Source organism: Trichechus manatus, unplaced genomic scaffold (genome assembly GCF_000243295.1).
Source record: "Trichechus manatus latirostris isolate Lorelei unplaced genomic scaffold, TriManLat1.0 scaffold00099, whole genome shotgun sequence".
NCBI lineage: Eukaryota > Metazoa > Chordata > Mammalia > Sirenia > Trichechidae > Trichechus > Trichechus manatus.
Window position 1 is genome coordinate 5,505,771 of NW_004444035.1, and position 24,471 is coordinate 5,530,241.

At 39.5% G+C, this 24,471-nt stretch overlaps 1 protein-coding gene across 1 annotated transcript in view; it reads right to left on the reverse strand.

Moving 5' to 3' along the window:
• MICU3 (mitochondrial calcium uptake family member 3) overlaps nucleotides 1–24,471 on the reverse strand; it is a 102,488-nt gene that overhangs the window by 52,116 nt on the left and 25,901 nt on the right. The window contains exons 2-3 of the mRNA XM_004382786.2: nucleotides 15,222–15,375; nucleotides 8,443–8,474 (exon numbers count right to left, since the gene is read on the reverse strand). Coding sequence (XP_004382843.1) covers nucleotides 8,443–8,474; nucleotides 15,222–15,375 — 186 coding nt within the window. The remainder of the gene's footprint in view (nucleotides 1–8,442; nucleotides 8,475–15,221; nucleotides 15,376–24,471) is intronic.

Below are 24,471 nucleotides of genomic sequence, written 5' to 3' on the forward strand. Positions count from 1 at the left end.
CAGCAGCAGCAGCAGCAACAACAGCAGCAACGACAACAGCAGCAGCAGCAACAACAGCAGCAACGACAACAGCAGCAGCAGCAACAGCAGCAATGACAACAGCAGCAGCAGCAGCAGCAACAGCAGCAACGACAACAGCAGCAGCAGCAACAACAGCAGCAACGACAACAGCAGCAGCAGCAGCAGCAACAGCAGCAACGACAACAGCAGCGGCAGCAACAACAGCAGCAACGACAACAGCAGCAGCAGCAGCAGCAACAGCAGCAACGACAACAGCAGCGGCAGCAGCAGCAGCGGCACCACCAACAACAACGTAAAGGTGGAAGGCACCCTGGTGATGCAAACGGTTAAGCGCTCGGCTGCTAACTGAAAGGTTGGCTGTCTGAACCCACCCAGTGGCTCCACAGGAGAAAGACCTGGTGATCTGCTTCCATACGATTATAGCCAAGAAAACCCTACGGGGCAGTTCTGTTTTGTCACATGGGGTTGCTATGAGTCAGAATCTACTTGACAGCACCCAACGACATGGTAAAAGGGGAGTCCGCGGGTGGCATAAACCATTAAGTGCCTGACTACTAACTGAAGGTCGGCAGTTGGAACGCACTCATGGGTGCACCGGGAGAAAGCCTCACGCTCTGCTTCCAAAAGGTCACAGCCTTGAAAACTCCATGGGGTGCAGTTTTACTCTGTGACACATGGGGTCGCCATGAGTTGGGACTGACTTGACAGCAACTGGTTTTGTTTTGTTTTATGATAAAGGGGGAACGCTCTCAGCTGCTAACTGAAAGACTGGATGTTCATGTTCACCCAGAGGCACGTTGGAAGAAAAGCCTGGTTGTCTACTTCTGAAAAATCAGCCACTGATGACCCTACGGAGCACAGTTGTACTCTGATACAGACAGAGTCACCATACATTGGAATTGGCTCAGTGGCAACTGGTTGGCTGGCTGTTTGCTGTGGTAAAGGAGGAGTGCCTTGGGTAGTACAAACGGTTAATGCACGCAGCTGCTAACCAAAGGGTTGGAGGTTTGAGTCCATTCCAAGGAAGAAAGGCCTGGCAATCTCTTTCCAAAAAATCAGCCACTGAAAACCCTACAGAGTAGTTCTACTCTAATAAACCTGGGATCATTGTCTTGGTTATCTAGTGCTGCTATAACAGAAATACCACAAGTGGATGGCTTTAACAAAGAGAAATTTATTTTCTCACAGTTTAGGAGGCTAGAAGTCCAAATTCAGGGTGCCCACTCCAGGGGAAGGCTTTCTCTCTCCGTCGGCTCTAGGGGAAGGTCCTTGTCATAATCTTCCCCTGGTCTAGGAGATTCTCAGTGCAGGAACCCCAGGTCCAAAGGACGTACTCCTGCCTCTTCTTGCTTGGTGGTAATGAGGTCCCTCTCTTCTCTGCTCAATTCTCTTTTATATCTCAAAAGACATTAACTCAAGATACAACCTAATCCTGTAGATTGAGCCGTGCCTTATTAACATAACTGCCTCTAATCCTGCCTCATTAACGTCATAGAGGTTAGGATTTACAACACGTAGGATGATCACATCAGATCACAAAATGGAGGACAACCACACAATACTGGGAATCACAGCCTAGCCAACTGACACACATTTTTTGGGGACATCATTCAATCCCTAACAGTCATCGTAAGTTAGAATCGACTTGATGGCAATTGCTTCTCTGTGTGTGTGTGTGTGTGTGTGTGTGTGTGTGTGTGTTTTGTTTGTTTGCTTTGTACGGTAAAGGAAGTAGATGACAAAGGACTATGTTAGGAAGGAATAAAGACTATTTTAATGGTGACTCAAAGAATGATAACATTGATGAAGTGGAGGGCAGGGGTATTGAGTTCCTGTGGCCACTGTTTGTTTTTTTTCTTTTCAATTCTTAACTTAAATATTCGATAAAAAACACAGACTTCAGCTCCTCTTGATCAGCTTTTTTTTTTTTCATTGTTGTTTTTAATCAAACTATCATAGCTGTTGGGAAATTCCCTTGGAGAATTTAAACATTGAAGCATTGCTCAGAGGCTAAATCATTTTTTAATCTATTGTGAATAGTTGGTTAAAAATAACTACAGGCATACCTCATTTTATTGTGCATCTCTTTCCTGTGCTTCACAGATACTACGTTTTTCACAAATAGAAGGTTTGAGGCAACTTCATCGAGCAAGTCTATCGGCACCATTTTTCCAACAGCATGTGCTCACTTCCTGTCTCTGTGTCACATTTTGGTAATTCTCATAATAATAATGAAAAAGTTTGAAATATTGTCTCTGTTGTGGTGATCTGTGATCAGTGATCTTTGATGTTAATATTGCAATTGTTTTAGGGTACCACAAACCGCACTCATATAATACAGCAAACTTAATCAATAAATGTTGTATGTGTTCTGACTGCTCCGTCGACTGGCTGTTCTCCCATCTCTCTCTCTCTCCTCAGGCCTCCCTATTCCCTGAGAAATGGCAATATTGAAACCAGTCCAGTTAATAACCTTACAATGGCCTCTAAGTGTTCAAGCAAAAGGAAGAGTCGCACGTCTCTCACTGTAAACCAAAAAGCTAGAAATGATTAAGCTCAGTGAGGAAGGTATGTTGAAAGCAGCTAGACAGGCCGAAAGCTAGCCCTCTTATGCCAAACAGTTAGCCAAGCTGTGAATGCAAAGGAAAAGTTCTTGTAGGAAATTAAATGTGCTACTCCAGTGAACACACGAATGGTAAGAAAGTGAAACAGCCTCACTGGTGATATGGAGAAAGTATTAGTGGTCTGGATAGAAGATCAAACGAGCCACAACATTCCTTTAAGCCAAAACCTAATCTAGAGCAAGGCCCTAACTCTCTCAATTTTATGAAGGCTCAAAAAGGTGAGGAAGCACAAGAAGAAAAGTCTGAAGCTAGCAGAGGTTGGTTCATGAGGTTCAAGGAAAGAAGCCATCTCCCTAACATTAAAGTGCAAGGTGAAGCGGCAAGTGCTGATACAGAAGGTGCAGGACGTTATCCAAAAGATCTAGCTAAGATAACTGATGAAGGAGGATATACTGAACAACAGATTTTCAATGTAGATGAAACAGCCTTATGCTGGAAGAAGATGCCATCTAGGACTTTCAAAGTTTCAAAGGACAGGGTGGCTCTCTTGTCAGGGGCTAATGCAGCTGGTGATTTTAAGTTGAAATCAATGCTCATTTACCATTCTGAAAATCCTAGGGCTCTTAAGAAGTATGATAAATCTACTCTGTCTGTACTCCATACATGGAACAACAAAGCCTGGATGACAGCACATCTGTTTACAACATGGTTTACTGTATATTTTAAGCCCACTGTTGAGACCTACCGCTCAGAAAAAAAGATTCCTTTCAAAATATTACTGCTCATTGGCAATGCACCTGGTCACCCAAGAGTTCTGATGGAGATGTACCAGGAGATTAATGTTGTTTTCATCTTTGCCAACACAACATCCATTCTGCAGCCCATGGGTCAAGGAGTAATTTTAACTTCCAAGTCTTAATATTTAAGAAATACATTTTGTAAGGCTATAGCTACTGTAGATAGTGATTCCTCTGATGAATCTGGGCAAAGTAAATTGAAAACCTTCTAGGAAGGATTCACTATTCTAGATGCCGTTCAGAGCATTTGTGATTCATAGGAGGAGGTCAAAATATCAAGATTAAGAGGAGTTTGGAAGAAGTTGATTCCAACCCTCATGGATGGCTTTGAGAGGTTCAAGACTTCAGTGGAGGAAGTAACTGCAGATGTGGTGGAAACAGCAAGAGAACTAGAAGTGGAGCCTGAAGATGTGACTGAATTGCTGTAATCGCATGATAAAACTAATGGATAAGGAGTTGCTTCTTATGGATGAACAAAGAAAGTGGTTTCTTGAGATGAAATCTACTCCTGGTGAAGATGCTGTGAACATTGTTGAAATGACAACAAAGGATTTAGAATATTACATAAATGTAGTTGCTAATGCAGTAGTAGGGTTTGAGAGGACTGACTCCAATTTTGAAAGAAGTTCTACTGTGGGTAAAATGCTATCAAACAGCATTGCATGCTACAGAGAAATCTTCCATGAAAGGAAGAGTCAATCAATGTGGCCAACTACATTGTTGAATTCTTTCAAGAACTTAAAATAATTTAAGCCGCCCTGGCCTTCAGCAACTACCACCCTGATCAGTCAGCAGCCATCAACATTGAGGCAAGACCCTCTATCAACAAAAAGATTACAACTCGCTGAAAGCTCAGATGATGGTTGTCATTTTTTAGCAATTAAGTATTTTTTAAATTAAGGTATAATACGTCCATTTTTTTTTAGACATAATGCTAATGCACACTTAATAGACTACAGTATAGTGTAAATATAACTTTTATATGCACTGGGAAACCAAAAAAATTAGTGTGACTTGCTTTATTGAGATATTTGCTTTATTGTGTTGGTCTGGAACCGAACCCATGTGCCTGTTTGGCTAGTAGTGGCACAATGATTACTGCTCAGCTGCTAACCGAAAGGTCAGCAGCTTGAATGCACCAGCTGCTCTGCAGGAGAAAGATGGGTCAGTCTGCTCCTGAAAAGATTATGGCCTCGGAATGGGGCGGTTCTACTCTGTCATATAGGATAGCTATGAGCCAAAACCGACTCTATGGCACAACACAACTCAGTAGGGGCTAGGATCCAGTGCTCCTAAGTTCTGTACTGTTTCCACTCTGCTACATTGCTCTCACTCTCTTTTTTCCCCCTTGGTTTCCTTTCATTCATTCTACACCTATTTGTTATTGAGTGTAAATAGCTGGGACACAAGCATTAACAACAACAGAAAAACTTGCTCTCTGCACCTCCCCTACCCAGACACTGTCGGTTGCAAGTCTACTGTGAATTGCTACAGAAGGCTCATGCAGTGGAATCTGCTCTTATAGTCAACACTCTACCAGCCTTCCTGCGCACCCCATAACACAGCCTCTGAAATCAACAGGACAAAACTTCTGGGGAGTCACTTCAGGTCTGTCTGCTCCCCCTTTTGAATGGTGCTGAGGGCTGCAGACTGAGCCTGCTGTGTGCTATGAAGCAGGCATCTTTAGTGGAGACTATGCCCACAGCCAACATACTACAGGGAGGGCTGTGATAACAACAAGGCAGACCTCCATGGGGATCTGACCAGAGAGTGACACCCCCTCCCCCACCTAGTAATTGTTGGTTGCCAAGCTGTTGCAAACTGGTACAGAGGCCCCTGCAGTGGAGTCTGCTCCCATAATCAGCACTCTACCTGCCTCCCTGTGCACCCCATAGCTCAGACCTCTGAAACCAACAGGACAGACCTCCCTAGGGATCAGTTTGGGTCAGTCTGCACCCCCTTTCAGTCAGTGCTGAGGACTGCTGACTGAGGCTGCTGTGTGGTAGGAAGCAGGCATCTTGAGTGGAGGCTGCAAGCACAGCTAACATACTACAGGGTGGGCTCTGATAGCAGCAAGGCAGACCTCCCTGGGGGTCCGTTTGGAGTGTGACTACTCCTCCCCCAGCTGGTAGCTGCTGGCTGCTGGACAGATATGAGCTCTTGCAGAAGATTCCCTACAATGGAGTCAAGAGGTGGGTTGCCCAAGCAGAGGCTGTTAACATGCCATCCTACCTCTCCAAACAAAATGAGACCTGATTTATACTCCAACAACACTGAGATAAGTACCTACTTTTCTCATCTTGTCCATCAGAGTATTACATATTTTTTAAAAACACATGTTCTATGTCCAATATGCAAAAAGTGCTTTCTCAAGGTGGTTATAAAGTGCATTCTTGATTAGTGAAGCTGAGTATCGTTTAATATACATACAGTATACTTGTAGTTCTTTTGTGAAAATTTCTGGTTGAGTTATTCCTCTTTTTCTAATTGCTATGTAGGTGTTATTTGTGAATTAAGACTCTTACTCTTTATCTGTTAATGAATGTTACAAAAATCTTTCCTCCCAATTTTGCATATTACCTTCTGCTATATAGAAATTTTATATGTTTGTATAAGCCAATCTTAATGTTAAATTCTAATATATACCAGGGTTTCTTTTTATTTTCTCTTCCTATACTTTTACTGTTGAAAGCATATTGTCAAATCCATCACACATCTTTTAATATTACTGACACTGTCTTTTGGTGTACTAAAGCTTTTAATTTAGTAAAATTTGCCATTTTCTTTTGAGTTTTATGTGTTTTGTCTAAGGAAAAAACTATTATACCCCTCATTTTTTCTTCTAACACTTTAGAATTGTTGTTTTTACAAATAAGTACTTCATCCATCTGAAATTTTTTTTTTTAATATGGTAGTAACTTTGAGATGTAAATTTATTTGCCTCCATATAAAAAATCTATTATTCCAATACCTATAGTTGAAAGGTTAATATTTTCTCCAGTGATTCACAGATCTTTACATATATAAGAGGATCTATTTCTGGACTCTATGTTTTATTATCTTGATCTAATTTTTAAAAAATCCTTGCAGTGATACAATTTTGTTTTATTTTTATAATACTATTTATTAATCTGGAGCCCTGGTGGCACAGTGGTTAAGAGCTCAGGCTGCTAATCAAAAGGTTTGCAGTTTGATCCCCAGCCATTCCTTGGAAACCGTCTAGGGCAGTTCTACTCTGTCCTATAGTGTTCCTCTGGGTCAGAATTGACTCAACGGCAATGGATTTGGTTTTTATTATTGATTTTAAGATGTGGCGGCCCCAATCATCTTCCTCTTCTCAAAGTTTTTTTCTTTTTTGTCCTTCTTATTTTCAGAATTGTTCTGAATATTTGAATATCTGGAGGGCCCTACACCACCAAATTAATTTAAAATGTCAATAGTACAATTAATCCTGTTGGAATTTTTATTAGAGTTGCATAGAATTTATAGAGATTTGGAAGAAATCAGTATTATTATGAAATAGTTTATTAACATCAATATATATGGTTTATTTCTCAATTTACTCTTTTAAAAATACACTAATGTATTGCACATCTACTGTTAGGTACCTAATACTTGTTGTCATTGTGAAATGTACCTTATTTTCTACAGTAGTTTTTGCTATTGCTGCTTTAGAAACATGTTATTAATTCTGGTTCATTGATTTTACATCCAGCAGCAATCCTGCTAAACTTTTATTAAATTTGAATAAATTCAAAGCCTATGTATTTAAATTTTTTTTCTCTCAATTATATTGCTTGTTGCCATTCCAATCCTTAGAGTCTCTTTTTTTCTCTGTCTTGTCATACTGCATTACCTAGGACCTCCAGTAAATTGCTGAGGAGTACTTGTGATGACAGGCATTGCCATATTTCAACGCAAATAGTGCACGTGTTATGTTTTTTACAACCGGGCAACCCCTCATGTGTTATTTGCCTAGGTGCGCTGTGCACTTTATATGTGTGGGCACATTATTTATGTGGGTGCTTTATTCGAGAAAAATATGGTATATATGATTTCAAAGAAAATGTCTCCAAAGTTTCACAAGTAAGCATGATGCCTGCTGTAGACTTTTGGAGGACTCCCTTTAACTAGATAAGGAAGTTCTCTAATTTGCTAATACTCTTATTTTTTATAGTGAACTTTACATATATATGCAAGCATAAAAGGAATATATGTGCAATTTAAAGGGCAATAACAAAAAGTATTCATGTCCTTACCACCCAGTTAAAAGACAGAAAATGACCAGTACCTTACAAGCCTCTCTGAGCCCCCCTCTTGTATACCCCTCCACCTCCCTTACAGGTAAGGACCATCTTGAATTTTAGTTTTCCCACCTATAAATGTACCCATAAATAATATTTTTCATTTTCCCAGTTCTAAACATTATACAAATGAAATTATACTTCATATTTTTTATAAATTGCTTTACTTGCTTACTATTATGTTTCTGAGATTCATCTAGTCAAAGCATTGCTATAATTCGTTTTTGCTGCTGTATAGTATTCACTGTATGAACGTATAACAATTTATCAATTTGACTATTGATGTTGTACCTAGTTCGTTTTTGGCCATCATGAACAATCTGCAGATATTCTTGTGTACCTCTCCTGCATATAAGCAAGTGTCTCTCATGTGCAGGTGTGAAATTACTGGATGACAGAGTATATTCACGTGTTCTCTTACCATGTACATGTGTACACACTGTTGAAGATTTAAACCCACGAGTGGAACTAGTAGGTATAGAGTGTGTGTATTTCCAATTTCATTAGATAATGCTGAACAAATTTATGAAATGGGTATACCAATTTACATTCACACATGAGAGAAACCACTGATCCATATATTTACTAACACTTGGAATTATCCAACTCTTTAATTTTCTGGCAACCTGGAGGGCAAAAAATAGCATCTTGGTGTGATTTAATTTGCAAATCTATTTACGTATCACATATTATACATATATTGCGTATATGCATGTATATGTACAATCTATAACTGTATCAAGAGCTTTAACTCACCTGTTTGGAAAGTGATTTCCATGTTTTAGCATCTAAAATAAATAAACATAAATTAATTACAAAACAAATACTTCATGTAATGTATATGCAAATTAAGTAACCATCTATAACTCATAACCAAGCTTTTATGTTTAAAGGGAAAAAGTCTTTTAAATTGAAGATTAGGATATATGGTATCACCTTATACTTATTATCTATTTGTTTTATATACTACAAACTAAAATAATATCAGAGGAATGGGAAACACATTTTCCCATAACCATAGTATATTCATTTGGGGCTTTCTGGATTTACAAAGTAAGTTATCTTATTCCATTTTAAACATCCTATAGACATAAAAACATAAACAATGATATTTATTAAACATTCAAATCAGAACATAAAAGATATTGATTAACATAGAGACATTATAATTTTAAGGTATTGAAACCCTGGTGGAGTGGTGGTTAAGAGTTCGGCTGCTAACCCAAAGGGTCGGCAATTTGATTCCACCAGGCGCTCTTTGGAAATCCTATAGGGCAGTTCTACTCTATTGCTATGAGTCGGAATTGACTCGACGGCAACAAGTTTTTTTTTTTTTTTTTTAACCCTTGATGTTTGTTGTATTAACGCCCCTGCTGTTGTCAGCTGCCACTGAGTCGGCCCCAGACTCATGGTGACCCAATGCACAACAGGATTGGACTGTTGTGATCCATAGGGTTTTCACTGGCTGATTTTCAGAAGAAGATTGCCAGGCCTTTCTTCCTATTTGGTCTTAGTCTGGCATTTCTGCTGAAACCTGTTCAGTATCACAACATGGAGGCCTCCAGTGACAGATGAGTGGTGGCTGGGCTTGAGGTGCATCGGCTGGGAATTGAACCTGAGTCTCCTGCATGGATGGCGAGAATTCTGCCACTGAAGCATCACAATTTATAGGTCAGGTTTCTTTAAGGTAAAGAGGAAAGAGGGAGGGCACACAGAAAGAAAGATAAAAGGGACAGCAGTAAAGTGGAGGGAAACCCTCATCCTGTTTTCCACTCTTCTTCCCTAGAACTGTTCAAAGGCATCTCTGGAACAAGGGTGTTATATTTGAATAAAATAAATGGAATTACTTTCTTTTACTGATTCCGTCCATCCTGGTACCCCAAAATCTCAAATACAATAAATCATATAATATTGGGATAAATACTCAGTCAATACTGCCTTTCTTCCCTTTGGTCAGGTTTGAACACTATGAATATCTAATGCCTGCTCAATAATTATCTCCAGGTTTACATATGATCAAGTCCTATAACGTAGCTGCATTAGGAAGTGGTAAACATTATTTCAGCTACATTACGATAATGACAACCAATAATTTTTCTACATGACAATGTGTCTATTTCTGTGTAACTAGCCACTGTTAACATTAACAATATATCAAGTTCAACATTACAAGACAAGATATTTTGCTGTTAACGTCTCTTTTTTTTAGGTAAAATAATAATTCATTTTAAGATCAAAAGGAAAGAAACATGTTTCTAAAACTGACAAACTGATTTTTGTGGAGATAGATTTCCTTGCTGTGTAGCAACAACACAGTCATATATCCCTTCCTTTACCCAAGAAAATGTATAAAACTATACAAACACATAATCAAGTGATTAAAATCTCAGGTCTACACATTAGAATTCAGATTTAACCTTAACTATGATACTGTATAATCCTATGGAACAGTTCTACTCTGCACACCTGGGGTCACCATGCGTTGCAACTGACTGGACGACAAGTAACAACAGTATGATATTGTATACACATTTCATAAAGATACTCTCCTTTTAGCAAATAACAGAACAATGTAAATGATATTTATTATTTGGTTGCTTTAAAACTATAGCATAAGAAAAGAAGAAAATAAAGTGATAAAAAGTACACTGCACACACTCTTATGCACTACTCAAAGCTATTTATCAAAAGAGGAAGTGAGATGTGCTCTTGAGTTCTGTAGGGCTTACAAGATTTCCAGGGTAAATTATTCACAAAAGACATTCATTCTGCCGGACATGTCACCATGTTCAGTATTATTAGCTTTTTCAAAATAAAGAATAAAGAGCTATTAAGATTGTTCTTCAAAGGATTTTCTCACTTTCTAAATTACTTATGTCGCATGAAATTATTGCACATACAAATATAACCTGCATAGAGAAGGTCTTCAATTCTATTGGAAATGTTTTATTTTTTAAGTTGTAGGTTGAGTACAGAGGTGTTCATTGTATTTTTATACTTTCTCATATGTTGGAAATATTTAACAATATATTTTTAATAACCAAAATAATACTTGAAGCTATAAGAAAATAATGAATTATTGATTTCATCCTTTAGGGTCTACATAAATAGGTAAAACAAGAAATATTTTAGATTCCTAAACAAAGTTATAATCAATCACATGCATGTCTCAGTTAACACTTATTTGAACTATAATTAAGCAAATGTTTATTCAATGCACCATTTTTGCTACTAAATGTCACCATAAAACGATACAAGGTTTTTAAAAACTCTTGGTTATGAATTACGGTGAGAGTGATGATGATTACTATGATGATGACGGCTCCCAACATTTATTAAGTGCTTACTGTGTGTCAGGTACTATACTAAGCACAATTGATCTCAATTCAATTGTCAAAAAACCTCACGAGGCTGTTCTTTTTTTTTTTCATAAATGAGAAATCAAAAGATTAAATAACTTAATCAAGCTTTCAAAGCTAATAACGGAGTGCCAAGATTTAAATGTCTAATTTCAATACGGGACTTTGATATGCATCCGATTTAATATTCGGTATATGGACCATATTTTCTATTCTAAGGCAAATATTTCTTTTTAAAACCCTTCACTTAAAAAAAAAAGTCTTGACAAATATCTTGATCTTTTGTGACTGTTTCTAAATTGCTGGTCAGAAATTAACTATTGTTGTGGTTGTTAAACATCTTGCAGAATTATTTGTAATGGAAACTAGTTTTTTCCTGCAAGCGATTCAGAAGAATCACCACAGAAGTTATGTCCAAAAAGCAGAAATCCAACTGTGGGTTTCCAGTGAGTGTATCATGAAGAAAAAATTTAAGTCAGTAATGAACTAGGATTGTTTCCAAAATATGAAATTATAAATCATTAAACATCACTTAAGGAATAACTTTTCAAATATAAGTTTGATAAAAATTCATAGAATTTGATGCAAAATAGCGTTTAATATTCTAAAAATATATTAATAGTGTTATCAAATCTATACTAATTTAATAATAAACATAAAAAACTCACATTGTACCAAATCAAATGAACAAAAATGTGTAGAATACTTAAACATTTACTTACAGTGAAGAGTCTTTTCTATGAGTTAAGGGGTGATACAAAGTCCCTATACCCAGAAAACTTACGGTATTATGAGAGGGCATAAAATACAGAAGAAACCCAGTGGCATAGTGGTTAAGTGCTACAAAAGGTCAGCAGTTCAAATCCACCAGGCGCTCCTTGGAAACCCTATGGGGCAGTTCTACTCTGTCCTATACGGTTGCTATGAGTCAGAATCGACTCGACAGCAATAGGTATAAAATACAGAACCAATTCGAAGGCAGAATATAATTATCTGGCACATGGTAAGTAGTCAGTAAATATTTCTTGACGGGAAGGAAGAAAGAAGGCAAGGAGGATCACAGGAGCACAGATGGATATAACTCTTACCACAGTCCTTGAATTCCTCAAAAAAGAGCCCTACTCATCTGGACTCTTCTTTCACTACTTGCCTACATACCCCCAAAGAGAACTACTATGAACATACCCTTTACCTCTTGATTCCACGTTTTTGCTCACAGAACTCCCTCTCTTTCAGATGCCATCCTCCCAGTCTCTGGTCAAAATCCTGCATGATCAAGCCTCTCCTTCAGATTCCACTCCGGCTACTACCTTTCCATTCTCTTTCACAGCCAAACTCACTGTCTCCATTTCTTCATCTGCTGCTCAGTCTTGCAATCTGGACTTTGCTCTAATCACTCCACTGAAACATCACTTTTAGGATCATTCATAACCTTCATTACTAGTTCTAACCAGTTGTCGTTGAGTCGATTCTGACTCATAGTGACCCCACCTGTGTCAGAGTAGAGCTGTGCTTCATAGGGTTCTCAATGGCTGATTTTTCGGAAGTAGATCACTAGGTCTTTCTTTTGAGCCACCTCTGGGTGAACTCAAACCTCCAGCCGTTCAGCTGGCAGCTGAATGTTTTAACAGTCTGTACCACCTGGGAACTCCTTACCAACTCTAGTGGGCATTTTCCTGTCCTCATCTAACTTGACTTCTCAGTAGCATTCCGCTCAACTGGCCATTCTCCCCTTGGCTTCTACTAATCCATACTCCTCTGGTTTTCTTCTTGTATCTCTGGAGACTCTGTGCACCACCGGGGCTCCATCTCAAATACATCTGGTCCAAGATTAAAGCTGTGACTTTCTCCTCACCTCTAGTCCTCCTTCAGCACTCCCTCCTGTCATCCACCTAGTTTAGTCAGGCAGACCCTTATTCCCGGTCCCCTTTATTTTAGCCCCTAAAAGCTCTGAAAGGAGCCCTGGTGGCGCAATGGTTAACTGCTCGGCTGCTAACTGAAAGGCTGGAGGTTTGGATTCACCCAGCAGCGGAGAAAGACCTGGTGATCTGCTCCCGTAGAGATTACAGCCTAGAAAACTCCATGGGGAAGTTCTGCTCTATCACACTGACTCGATGGCACCTAACAACACCAACAACAATATGTGGGAAATTTTTCCTTTTCTTTCCCACCATCATGAGCACCATCACTGGAGGCTTCTGTAGCTTGAAGTTTTTGAACCTCTGATCTGCTCATACCCAGTCTGGTCCTCTATTTTCCACTCTGAGACCTTTTCAAAACATAATCTAATCATGCATCTTACCCTGCCCCCACTCCCCACCCCCCAGTTTAAAAGTTTAAACCACCGCTGTGATTTCCCACTACTTTTAGGGTAAAAACAAAAAAATATGTTTACTATAAGTCACACACTCTGAATGAACTGGCCACACCCCGCTTCTCCAGCCTCACCTCATACTACACTCCTCCCTGCTCTTCACACTACAGCCACATCCAGTTCATCGGGTCACTCTTCCAGTGTCTCACACTCCTTCTTGTCCGGGGGTCTCGTCCCATACTGCTTCTTCTGCGGAAACTCTCCACTCCCCAGGTCCCTCATACCTAGTTACCTCTATTCAAGATTCACCTTTCATGTCGGTTTTTACTGTCCCAGGGAAGATTCCCTGAGCTCCCTGACTAGGTCACCTCCTCCAAAATATACACTCTCACAGAACCAAGTATTTTTCTTTCACAGCATTTATCACAGTTATAATTTATTGTTCATTTGTGTATTTCATTGATCAGTGTCGACTTTTCCACCAGACTGGAAGCATCACGAGGGTGGAGCGCATTTCCTTTCTTCCCCCTCACCGCTGTATCTCCAGTGCCTTCCTAGTGCAGTGCCTGGCACTTGCTGGGTGTAGTTGAGTACGTGTCATTTAACATTCTGTGAGGTGAAGTGGGAGGTGGACTGCCTACCTAAGTACTATGGTTGTCTCTAGGAAAGCACTTTTTGATTACTTGAGTTGTGAACTGAACTAGCTGCTTTTCTCATGGAACAGGATTTTTACTTGCAAGAACAACTGACAGACAAATTACGGGTATTCAGACCTAGGTATTTGGCAGACATTCTCTTAAAACCGAACAAAGTGAGCCTATTGCTTAAGGAAAACAACTGATAATACTTGTTGCCAATGATAAATTAGAGCTTTTCAAGTGAAAACAACAATTTTGGAACACTTGCATATACCACTAACAATTATTCCAATAATTATAGACTTTTCTGATGAGACTGGTAATACTACTAATGAATGTGACTTTTTAAATATTATATAATGAAAGGTGTTAACATTTGGAAGAGGTCCATAACTTAGTAAACCAATATTTTCCAATTGATGCTACAATATTATGCAAGGTTAAAAATTCACTCAAAGTAGAAGACAGACCAATGGATTTTAACATAACAGACGACAAACAGTTCGTTGATAATGTTTCAGATTCTGTATTGCAGATAAGCTTTAAGAAAGCACCACTAACCTCATTTTGAGATACCATCAAAGAAGAACACGCACAATTATCTGAAAAAGGGTATTAAAAGTCTTCCCTTCTCCTACTACCTATTTCTGCGAGGCAAATTTTCTTCATATACTTCATGTGAAACAACATACTGCAACGGACTGATTAGGAAAGCGGATATGAGACTCCAGCTGTCCTTAAGTTAGATTTTAAAGAGGTTTGCGAAGAATGTACACAATGCCAGAAGGCCGGACAACCGCTGCCCCGACACGTGGAGACGTGGAAACAATTCGCCTGGATTTACCGTGCAGGAGCTACGACAAACACAGGAGAGAGACGAGGCAGAGCTCTTGCCCAGGGCGGACTTCAACGCTAATCCTCTGAATTAGTCTGCTCAGGTTGGCCGTAAGAACCAACAGGCAGAATCTCAGTCTACTGTAAAGAGTACCAAAAGTAAGGTGTTTAAGTCTGATATACTGAGAAAGAGGGAGCAACTGAAAGCTTCTGAAAAGAGAGTTCATATGAAATATTAGTCTAGTAATATCATATAGCATAGTAGCTTTTGAAATACATTACTTGGTTAGGTGTTCTGAAATTTATATAGCCCCACATGTTTATAAACTAGATATGAGAAAAAAAAAAACGTATAAAATTATTAAGGTTAACTAAAAAACTTACACTTACATTTGGGCTCATCTGTTGTAACAGCCAAAATAAAATCATACGGAGTCATGAACAACTGCCCGTCACATTCTATAGAAGCAAATAAACGAAATCGCCGCTCCCGTGAGGTTGTGTAGAGGTCTAAGTCTTCCGTGTCTGTTCTGCCCGTAGCAACCTAAAGTAAAGAAAGCAAATAAATTTGGACTGTGTGAAGTAACACTTTTTTTTTTACTCTGCTTTAGGTGAAAGTTTACAGCTCAAGTTAGTCTCTCATACAAAACTTCATACACGTATTGTTACGTGACCCTAGTTGCAATCCCTATACTGTAACAGCACACTCCTCCTTTCTACCCCGGATTTCCCATGTCCGTTCAATCAGCTCCTGTCCCTTTCTGCCTTCTCATCCTGCCTCCAGCCAGGAGCTGCCCATTTAGTCTTGTGTATTTATCTGAACTAAGAAGCACACTTTTCACGAGTATCATTTTATGTTTTATAGTCCAGTCTAATGTTTGTCTGAAGAACACTTTGTTTTGGAAGATAAATATTTTTAATTATGTTGGGTAAATGAAAAGGTGTGAAAAAATCCTCTTTTGGAGAACCTTAATAATTTTATAAATTATTTACCTGAGTAAAGTGAGTTAAAGCCCAATGAATATCATTAACGGCTCAAAGATTCTTTCAGTTTTAAACTGGCACTTTGAAGGATTTGCGATTTTTTTCTATGCTGAAAGTCTCAGCGTTAGAAGAACATTAAATTTCTGAGATAGTGGTACCTTTAGAAGGGAACACCGATACCTGCTGAAAGCCCACTATGCGCTCTCTCCGTAAGCTTATTTGTTTGATCCAAGGTCTGTTCACAATTCATTAACGTTTTAAAAGAAGAAAGGTGAACTCTGAGAGGCTGTTCATGGCTGCCGCTAAGGAAGCCCTTTAACGCTTAGATGAGCACTAAAGTCGCTACCTGTGGCTCACTCTAGTACTCTTACCATCAACGGCCATCCTCAATTTTACCTGAAGTTCAATTCTGCAGGATCAGAAAGGGTGTGAATGCATGGAGTGAGAGGAGGTTTCTCTTTTGTCTTCCTACACTCCAAAATCTTTGTAGATAATTATTTTTCCATCATTATTTATTTTCTCTCTAACTACTGAAGGTGTATTTTTTAATAAAAGGATTTTTTCCTAATTACCAAAGTAATGCATAGGTATTGTATACAATTTTAAAAATACAAAGAATTTAAAAATTTTACAGTTTTTTTATTTTATTTTTGGCAAAAACAAATAAATAATGGGATTATATTATGTATACTGTCCAATAACCTAGTATTTTTTACTTACTAACACATCAGGCACATTTTCCTGTGTCACTAAATATTCTGGTAGAAGACCATTTGTAACAGCTATAATGTAATATTTCACAGTAAGCGTCTGTAGCACAACATATTTAATCAATCTGCATGGTTGGATATTCAGGTAATTTCTAGTCTTTCACTATTATAAAACAAAGCTATAATGACCAGCCTTGAAAATATTTAGCTGTATTCACAAATAGTTCCTTAGGATGAATTCCTAAGAACGGACTGGTCAAACAAAACTTTTTGGTCCACGTTATCAAACTGACCTCTCAGAAGTTTATGCCAATTCACTTATCAACAATATATAAACTACATTTTCACATAAAATTATTTTATATGAGCAGAAAAAAAATTCTATTTAGGATGACAAGTATATTATTATCGTTATTATCTACACTTTTCCTTATTTGTCTATTAAGTTGTAATGCAGATTAGTGTATAAATTGTTCAAATTATTTAAATCGCTATTACCTTGAGAAATCATAGCAAAACAATCCATGAGAACTTTCGACAAGGAGACTATATTTTGTATTTCTAAGTTATGCTTTATTAAATGACAAGCCCAGCAAATGATTCATCTTTTTCCAGTATTCTGAAGACTAAGAACTTTCCCAAACATGACACAAGTCTTTAATAAAACGAAAAGAGCTCTCCAGGGGCATGTATAAGAGATTGAACATATGGTCTCTTGCATACAAGCTATCAAAACCAAACCTGTCGCTGTTGAGTCGATTCTGACTCATAGCGACCATACAGGATAGAGAAGAACTGCCCCACAGGGTTTCCAAGGCTGTAATCTTTATGGAAGCAGACTGCCACGTCTTTCTCCCGTGGAACGGCTGGTGGGTTCAAACTGCCAACCTTTCAGTTAGCAGCTGAGCATTTAACCACTGCGCCACTAGGACTCTTCATACAATCTATGTTGTTGTTGTTAGGTGCCGTCGAGTCGGTTCTGACTCATAGCGACCCTACACACCACAGAAACATAATAACTCACTCGGAAGATTATTTACTTTATCTATACAATCTATAGAGAGACAAAATACTAGTTGGCGAGACAAAAGATGTAAAACGGAAAAAGGCAATGAGTCAAGTTAGAATAAACAGAAGAAAAGCACTACAGGTTGAGGTTCATAGTAGGGCTTCAGGAAGAAGAAAGCATAAATTTTAAAGTCAGGAAGAGGTATGAGTCAGGTCTACACAGCGTATTTCCTTATCTTCCAGGAGCAGAGGATTTGCGCCCGTGGAAAATGTAGGTAAGATATGGCCAGCTGAATGTCAGCTGAAAGCGTATGAGTTTAATCTGACAGGAAACAAAGGGCCTTAGGAGATTCTTAAATGGAGCAAATACACAAAGAAAACGGTGCTTTAGAAAGACAAAGCAACCAGGTACCAGAGACAAGCAGGCCTGGCAGGATGTTAACAATTGCTCAGGTAGTCCACAGGTATTGGGAAATACTTTTCGCTCTGTCATGGGTGACAGGTGAGACAGTGAGCAACTCAATGGCAATGATGGGCAGCAATCTCCCTGAATACTCCTCGGGGTCAGCATCGTCCGTACCTAAATCTCAGCGATTTCTTTTTTTTTTTTATCCCAGCGCAGGGAAACCAATCTCGTCTGTGACCCGTTTACTTTTCAGTCTTCTTGCTAGGTCATTTCCTTGGGCCTACCTGGCCCCCAACGGCTATGGCTCGTCTCCAACGAGTCTCCTGGATGACAGCTCTGGTGAAGCTCCCACTGGTTTTGCCCCGCAATCTGAAGCCATGCCTCAGTCTAATATCCTGAACTGTAATTTCTGCCTCTGATTGGTCTGCATTTGCTGTGACTTCACATGGACTTGATCTGTGACGTTCTGCCCCTCGTTGTTCTGCCATTAGCGCTCAGGAGGTGCCTGTATTTTCTCATACAATCTTACCTTCCTGAAGCATAGCTTATCATTTGCCCTGCAATGTGCAACCTGTTTGACCACTGTGGCTGGGAGTTCTATCACCCTCTTCTAAGTCACTGCTGACAACTCCTCCTTCTCTTTCACCTCTACTAACAATCAATTAATAAAGCCTGCTGTTGCCCTTCAATTTCTCACACCCACTTACTGCCACTACCTTTGTTCAAGCCTCATTACTATTTCCCTAAAATTTTACAGTAATTGCCTGTGATTTTTGCCTCTAATCAATACTGTATTGAAGTCAGAGAAAAGGAGAGAAAACAAACAGAACTGTAGAACAGTCTGCATTCTTTTAACCACCTGGGTAAGGATATCAAAAGAAATCAGACCAAATAGTTAAAGGTTTCCACTAAAACTCCACTGTATGAATTCCACCCCTTGTTGCCCTAGCAATAACACCCATCGGTTTTGATAATGCGTTAGATGGAGCCCACAGGTCTAGTAAGCACCACCTTGAAAGAAGGTCTGGGTAGGAGTCTGGGAACAGTCTGTGCCAAAAGCAAAAAATTACATCCTAAAAGGGAAAAAATATGATTTATGTATAAAAGAGATAAGTAGAGCCTAATGCTTAAAAGGGCTTCCTGACACTGTTGACTTATTGTTTCCTCCATTGCTTAGACTCAGTTGAGCATAATAAATCACATAGTATAATAAAACACATCAAACTCATTGCTGTTGAGTTGATTCCGACTCACAGTGACCCTATAGGACAGAGTAGAACTGCCCTATAGGGCTTCTAAGGAGCAGCTGGTGATTCAAACTGCCGACCTTCTGGTTAGCAGCCAAGTTCTTAACCACTGTCCCACCAGGGCTCCATGTGCCTATTACATACAAATAAATGAATTATAATAACTCAATTGGAAGATTGTTTACTTTATCTAAAACTGTTTTAGGGACAAATATAAGTGAACAAGTTTGGTTTAATCATGTTCTTCCTTCATATACCTAAGTAATAAATATGTTTCGAACACTTTCAATAGTCCACATGGTTCTTCCTCTAATCTGTCAACAGACTATTATCTTAATAAAAGATCTAATGGCACCAGATGCAAAATCTAGTCATTTTTTTCTGTGGTACAGTTCTGAGCAAGTTAAACCTCACGGTGTATAGGAGGCTGACATGGAGCAGTCCATGAAGTTCAGCTGGGGACACTCGACGTACTAGCACCTCTGAGGAAAGGGGCAGCTTCAGGATAGCAGACTACTGAAGTGTCAGAAGGACCTCAGACCTTTAGATTCAGCCTTGCTTCTGAACTTTGCAAAGTTTAAAAAAAAAAAACCTAAACCTTTAGAAGGTTTAATATTACTATTACGAACGTTCAGAAACCACCACCAATAAAAAAGGTGGAAAAATGATATTTAAACCAGTTTTCTAATCCTCTTGGCAGTCTTGCTTGCCTACAAATGACAATGATCTTGTATCATGTTAATGTTCTGGACCTTTTCCAAAACAAACACAGCCATTTCCCTTGAGCACACTGGCACGGATCTCTGATTAGGGGTATAAACCTTTTATTACAAGGAGCAGGTTAATATAAGTACACGGGTACTCACTGGCTAGTCTATTTTATTTAATACTCTTTTTGCTCACTTAAACTCAATATATTTTTTAAAAGTTAATTTCTAAAGCCTAAAATTAACCTAAATGTCTTTCATTAACATCTACTGTTTGGGTAAACTGGGTCATTGCTTGGGTAAATGATACACAAATTGCCAACCTAGTAAAAACTAATCAATAGGTATGATGTGCCTGAGGGTCAATGGGGGAAGCTGACCTGAAAGCCCAAATACCTGAGTTGTATTCATTTAGCTACTGGAACACTAACTGCTAAGCTGGAAATCTATCATTATCAGTTCGGTATTATACACCTAAGACTGGAAAACAAACCCTTGACAGTGACAAGAAAGACTATGAGACCATGTGTGAACTGCAGGGAAGAGGTGATCAGGAGTTACAGACGAGGTGGAGAAGTCACAGCCATTAAAAAAAAATCTTCATTTCTCTATGTTGCCACACAAACCAAAACACACATATTTGGGAAGCTGATGATAGTCTCTAACCTATTAAGAAATACTAAAGAGAAAAACTTAAGCTTATAATGACTACGAAGAGGAACAACAGCCTCTCTGAAAGCTGGAGGGGAGGAGAGGCATGGACGGAACTGAAGTCTGGCTAGGTCAGCTTCGAAGCAGTAATCTCTCCAAAGTAAACAGTTCATGAAGTTTCCATATTTAAACACAATACATTCCCAGAGATGCCTCTTTAAAATGGCCTATTATAAAGTGGAATTCTTTCTCTGCATCTACTCCTGCCTTGGTCTGTTTAGATTTTTTTTTTTTTTTGTATTATCAGCAGATCCACTGAAGAACCCGCAAATGCAGGAAGACTGAAACCCAAGTTCTTTATTAGGCAGTAAGTAACACATCAAAACTTGAGGATTATCTGCAGCTTACTAATCATCAGCTTTTAAAAATTTTTCTCTAATTAAAAATTCTTATACACTGAATGTAAGTAATATTGTTTGTGCCCTGAATTCATGAATTCATGTTTCCAGGTGAGAACCTGGTGCTGAAATGGTGTCCTGACTCCCCGCACCCGAGGCTGAAGGTGCCATCTATAGTGCTAGTTTTTTAACAGTCTTTGGAACCAGTCCCGTCCCAAGTTGGAGATAACCTAGAAGCGCCAGCCAGAGCTCCGGGTGCTGATGTCTGTCCTGTCCTGGGACCAGGAAATGGACTCCTGATTTGCTCCTTGTCACCTAAACCAAAACCAAACCAGCTGCCTCCAAGTCGATTCCGACTCATGGCGACCCTGTGTCAGAGCAGAACTGTGCTGCGCAGGGTTTTCAACGGCTGTTTTCAGACGCAGATCACCAGGAGTTTCTTCCCAGGTGCCTCTGGGTAGATTCAAACCACCAACCTTGCAGTTAGCAGCCAAGCACTTAAGCATTTGCACCACTCAGGGACTTGTCACCTAAACCTGCCCCTTATTTCCCAGCTTTAGTACCTGGGTTCTAACTATAGACCTGTGCCTGTGGCCTTTTTCTGCAACTTCAGTAGGTCCTCTGCAACTGCAGTGTGTTCCTACCTACCCATCCCAGTGCTTGCGGTGAGGATGCTACTTACAGGTCTCCTTGATGCTTCTTTCTAGACTTTGCCTGCTATACAGCGCTGCTGGTCACCAGCACATTCAATGGTTGTCTACTTCTAATACTTCCTGCAACCAACTAAGCTACTACTGACCAAAGTCTAGGCCTATCCTGTTGATAAAAACAAGACAAATTTCCGTCTGTGCCTGGGAAGAGTTACGGAAACTGCAATGGTATCTGAGCTACTGTGGGCTCCAGTTACATTCTGGATCTACTTCAGTTTGCCGCTTGGAGCCCTGGTGGCGCAATGGTTAAGCACTTGGCTGTTAACAGTTCTACTCTGTCCTACAGGGTCACTATGAGTTGGAATTGACTCAATGGCAACAGGATTTTTTCAGTTTGTTGCTTAGCTTTGCAACAACTCTGAAGGTGGGCCCTGACTCCTTTCTGGGAATTGCCAAGGAGATGAATCCTGGCTCCATATCAAATGGTCTGCGTGATTCTTCTACCTAGTCTGTAAGGAAGGCTACCTGCCTGAAAACTTCTGCTGCCATGCCCTCTCTACTGTGTAAGATACTGCCCCAAATCGGTCCTAATGAAATCACGTCCGTTGTAATCACACATAGTAGACTACTGACAAAACATTCTCCCTGAGTCAATACTGTACCTCATGCACACTCATACTTGTTTCTTTTTATCTATCCTTGTTATATCACTTGCACCAGCTCCTCCCATTCACACTGGATTTGCAGTTATCTGTTTACATATCTATGTCTCCCACTCACCAGGAACTCCTTGAGAAGACCAGTAAGTGCTTTCTTTTATAGCCCCAGTGATTAGCATAGTGCCGAGAACATATAAAAACCACCTGTTGTCATCGAGTTGATTTCGACTCATAGTCGGACCCTACAGGACAGAGTAGAACTGCCCCACAGAGTTTCCAAGGAGTAGCTGGTGGATTCGAACTGCCAACCTTTCGGTTAGCCACCGAGCTCTTAACCACTGCACCACCAGGGCTCCGGAACATGTAAGAGGCTAGGTAAATGTTTACAGCGTGAATAAATGAATGTTTGTGAATGGTTTTTGGCAAGCAGGTAAGAAGTCACCAAAGGGACAGAGCCTTGGTCAGAAAGCAGTTACTCAGACTGACCTAACCAAAGAAAACCTACAGTTTCAATGAGAATGGTATTACATTAGAAGTTACGTGTGTCTGTCTTTTAAAAGTTGTTCCAACATTATCATTAAAACTAATGATGTTAATTGTTTTAAGTTATAGCTGTTACAATAAGAAGGCTTATAGGGTTATTCTTCACTTTGATTTTCTTTTATTTTAATAGAGTAAAAATGCTGGTTAAAATGAATTTCTTGAGGAGGGATGTAGACAAAAGCAACTGTAGCTTAAATCTTGAAGTTTGGAACACTCATTTCTCAGGCACCTCCTAACTGACGGCAATACATCCAAACTGCATACACCTACCCCTCACTTATCGACTATCTCATTATCCAACACTTCACATTCACAATAACAGTAAAAAATCTACCGACTATTCTGTGCATTAAAAACATGTCTGGCAGTAACGAACACCGATGTGCAAGGTGAGAGTAACTCTAGTTTTGATGGTTAAGATTATGTGTTAGCTTGGCTGGGCCATGAATCTCAGTGGTTTCGCAGTTGTGTAATGATGCAGTCATCCTCCATTTTGTGATGTGATGTATCATCCTCCATTTTTGCATAACGTCGATTTTCACATAATGACCTGGTCTTTGGAATCTAACCATGTCAATAAGTGTGGAGTGGGTGTATTTAGATTTAAAAGAGATTTCCTTGTACTCACACTTTTAAAGTAATTACAATGTTACCACCTATATAATACTTCAGCTGGTTTCTTTCAGTTATACATTATCAATTCTTTTCTACAGTAGAGAGTAATTTTTGCTTCTATAATACCTTTCCAGAAAGGATTAATGGAATTTACAAATCCATCTTTTAACTATAGAAAAAAAATTTACATTATATGTGTTAAGAATTTTATCAGTATATGAATTAGGGAAGGCCATAAAGAAAATACGATATTTCAAATTTGAATGGATACTGGGAGTTACAACATAGGAGAAAGTCCTTGGTTGTTGCTGGAGAAAACGACAAACATGAACGACTTGAAGGAGGGTCAAATTTGGTAATTACCCTTGTGGCTACATGGAGGATCGCAGGAGGGGACAACAGTGGAGGGGATGAGATGCCAGAACAAGAAAAATATGGGAGATGTAACAAAGGATTTATTTGCCAAAATTCTGAAAGGAAGTACAAGACCCAGACTGTGGATCCCAGCTAGGAATAGGCATGAGGCACAGAGGTTCAAGCAGCAGTCAAATTGGCTGGAGCCCACTGTAGACCAAGCCCAGAGGAGACTGGGCTCAAGAAGAAATTTGTTATTGTTGTTAACTGCTGGCAAGTCAGCCCTGGACTCATGGTGATCCATGCACAATGGAATAAAGGTTGCCTGGGTCCTGTGCCATTCCCATGATTGGTTGCAGAGTGGACCACCGTGATCCATAGGGTTTTCACTGGCTGATTTTCAGAAGATTGCCTGGTATTTCTGCCTAGTCTAAGTCTGGAAGCTCTGCTGAAGCCTGTTCAGCAACATGCACCCTCCACTGACAAGCGGTGGCTGCCCATGAGGTGCACTGGCTGAATCAAATCCAGGTCTCCTGCGTGGAAGGTGAGAATCCTACCACTGAAGTGCCTGAGGAATTGGCATAAAGTCTTTGGAGGTTTAAGGCAGGAATCCAGGAACAGAGGATTGGGGGCTAACATTGGGGCTAAGTCACAGAAATCAGTTACATTAACAACGTCTAAACTGGCCAATTAGCCATTAACCTGAAG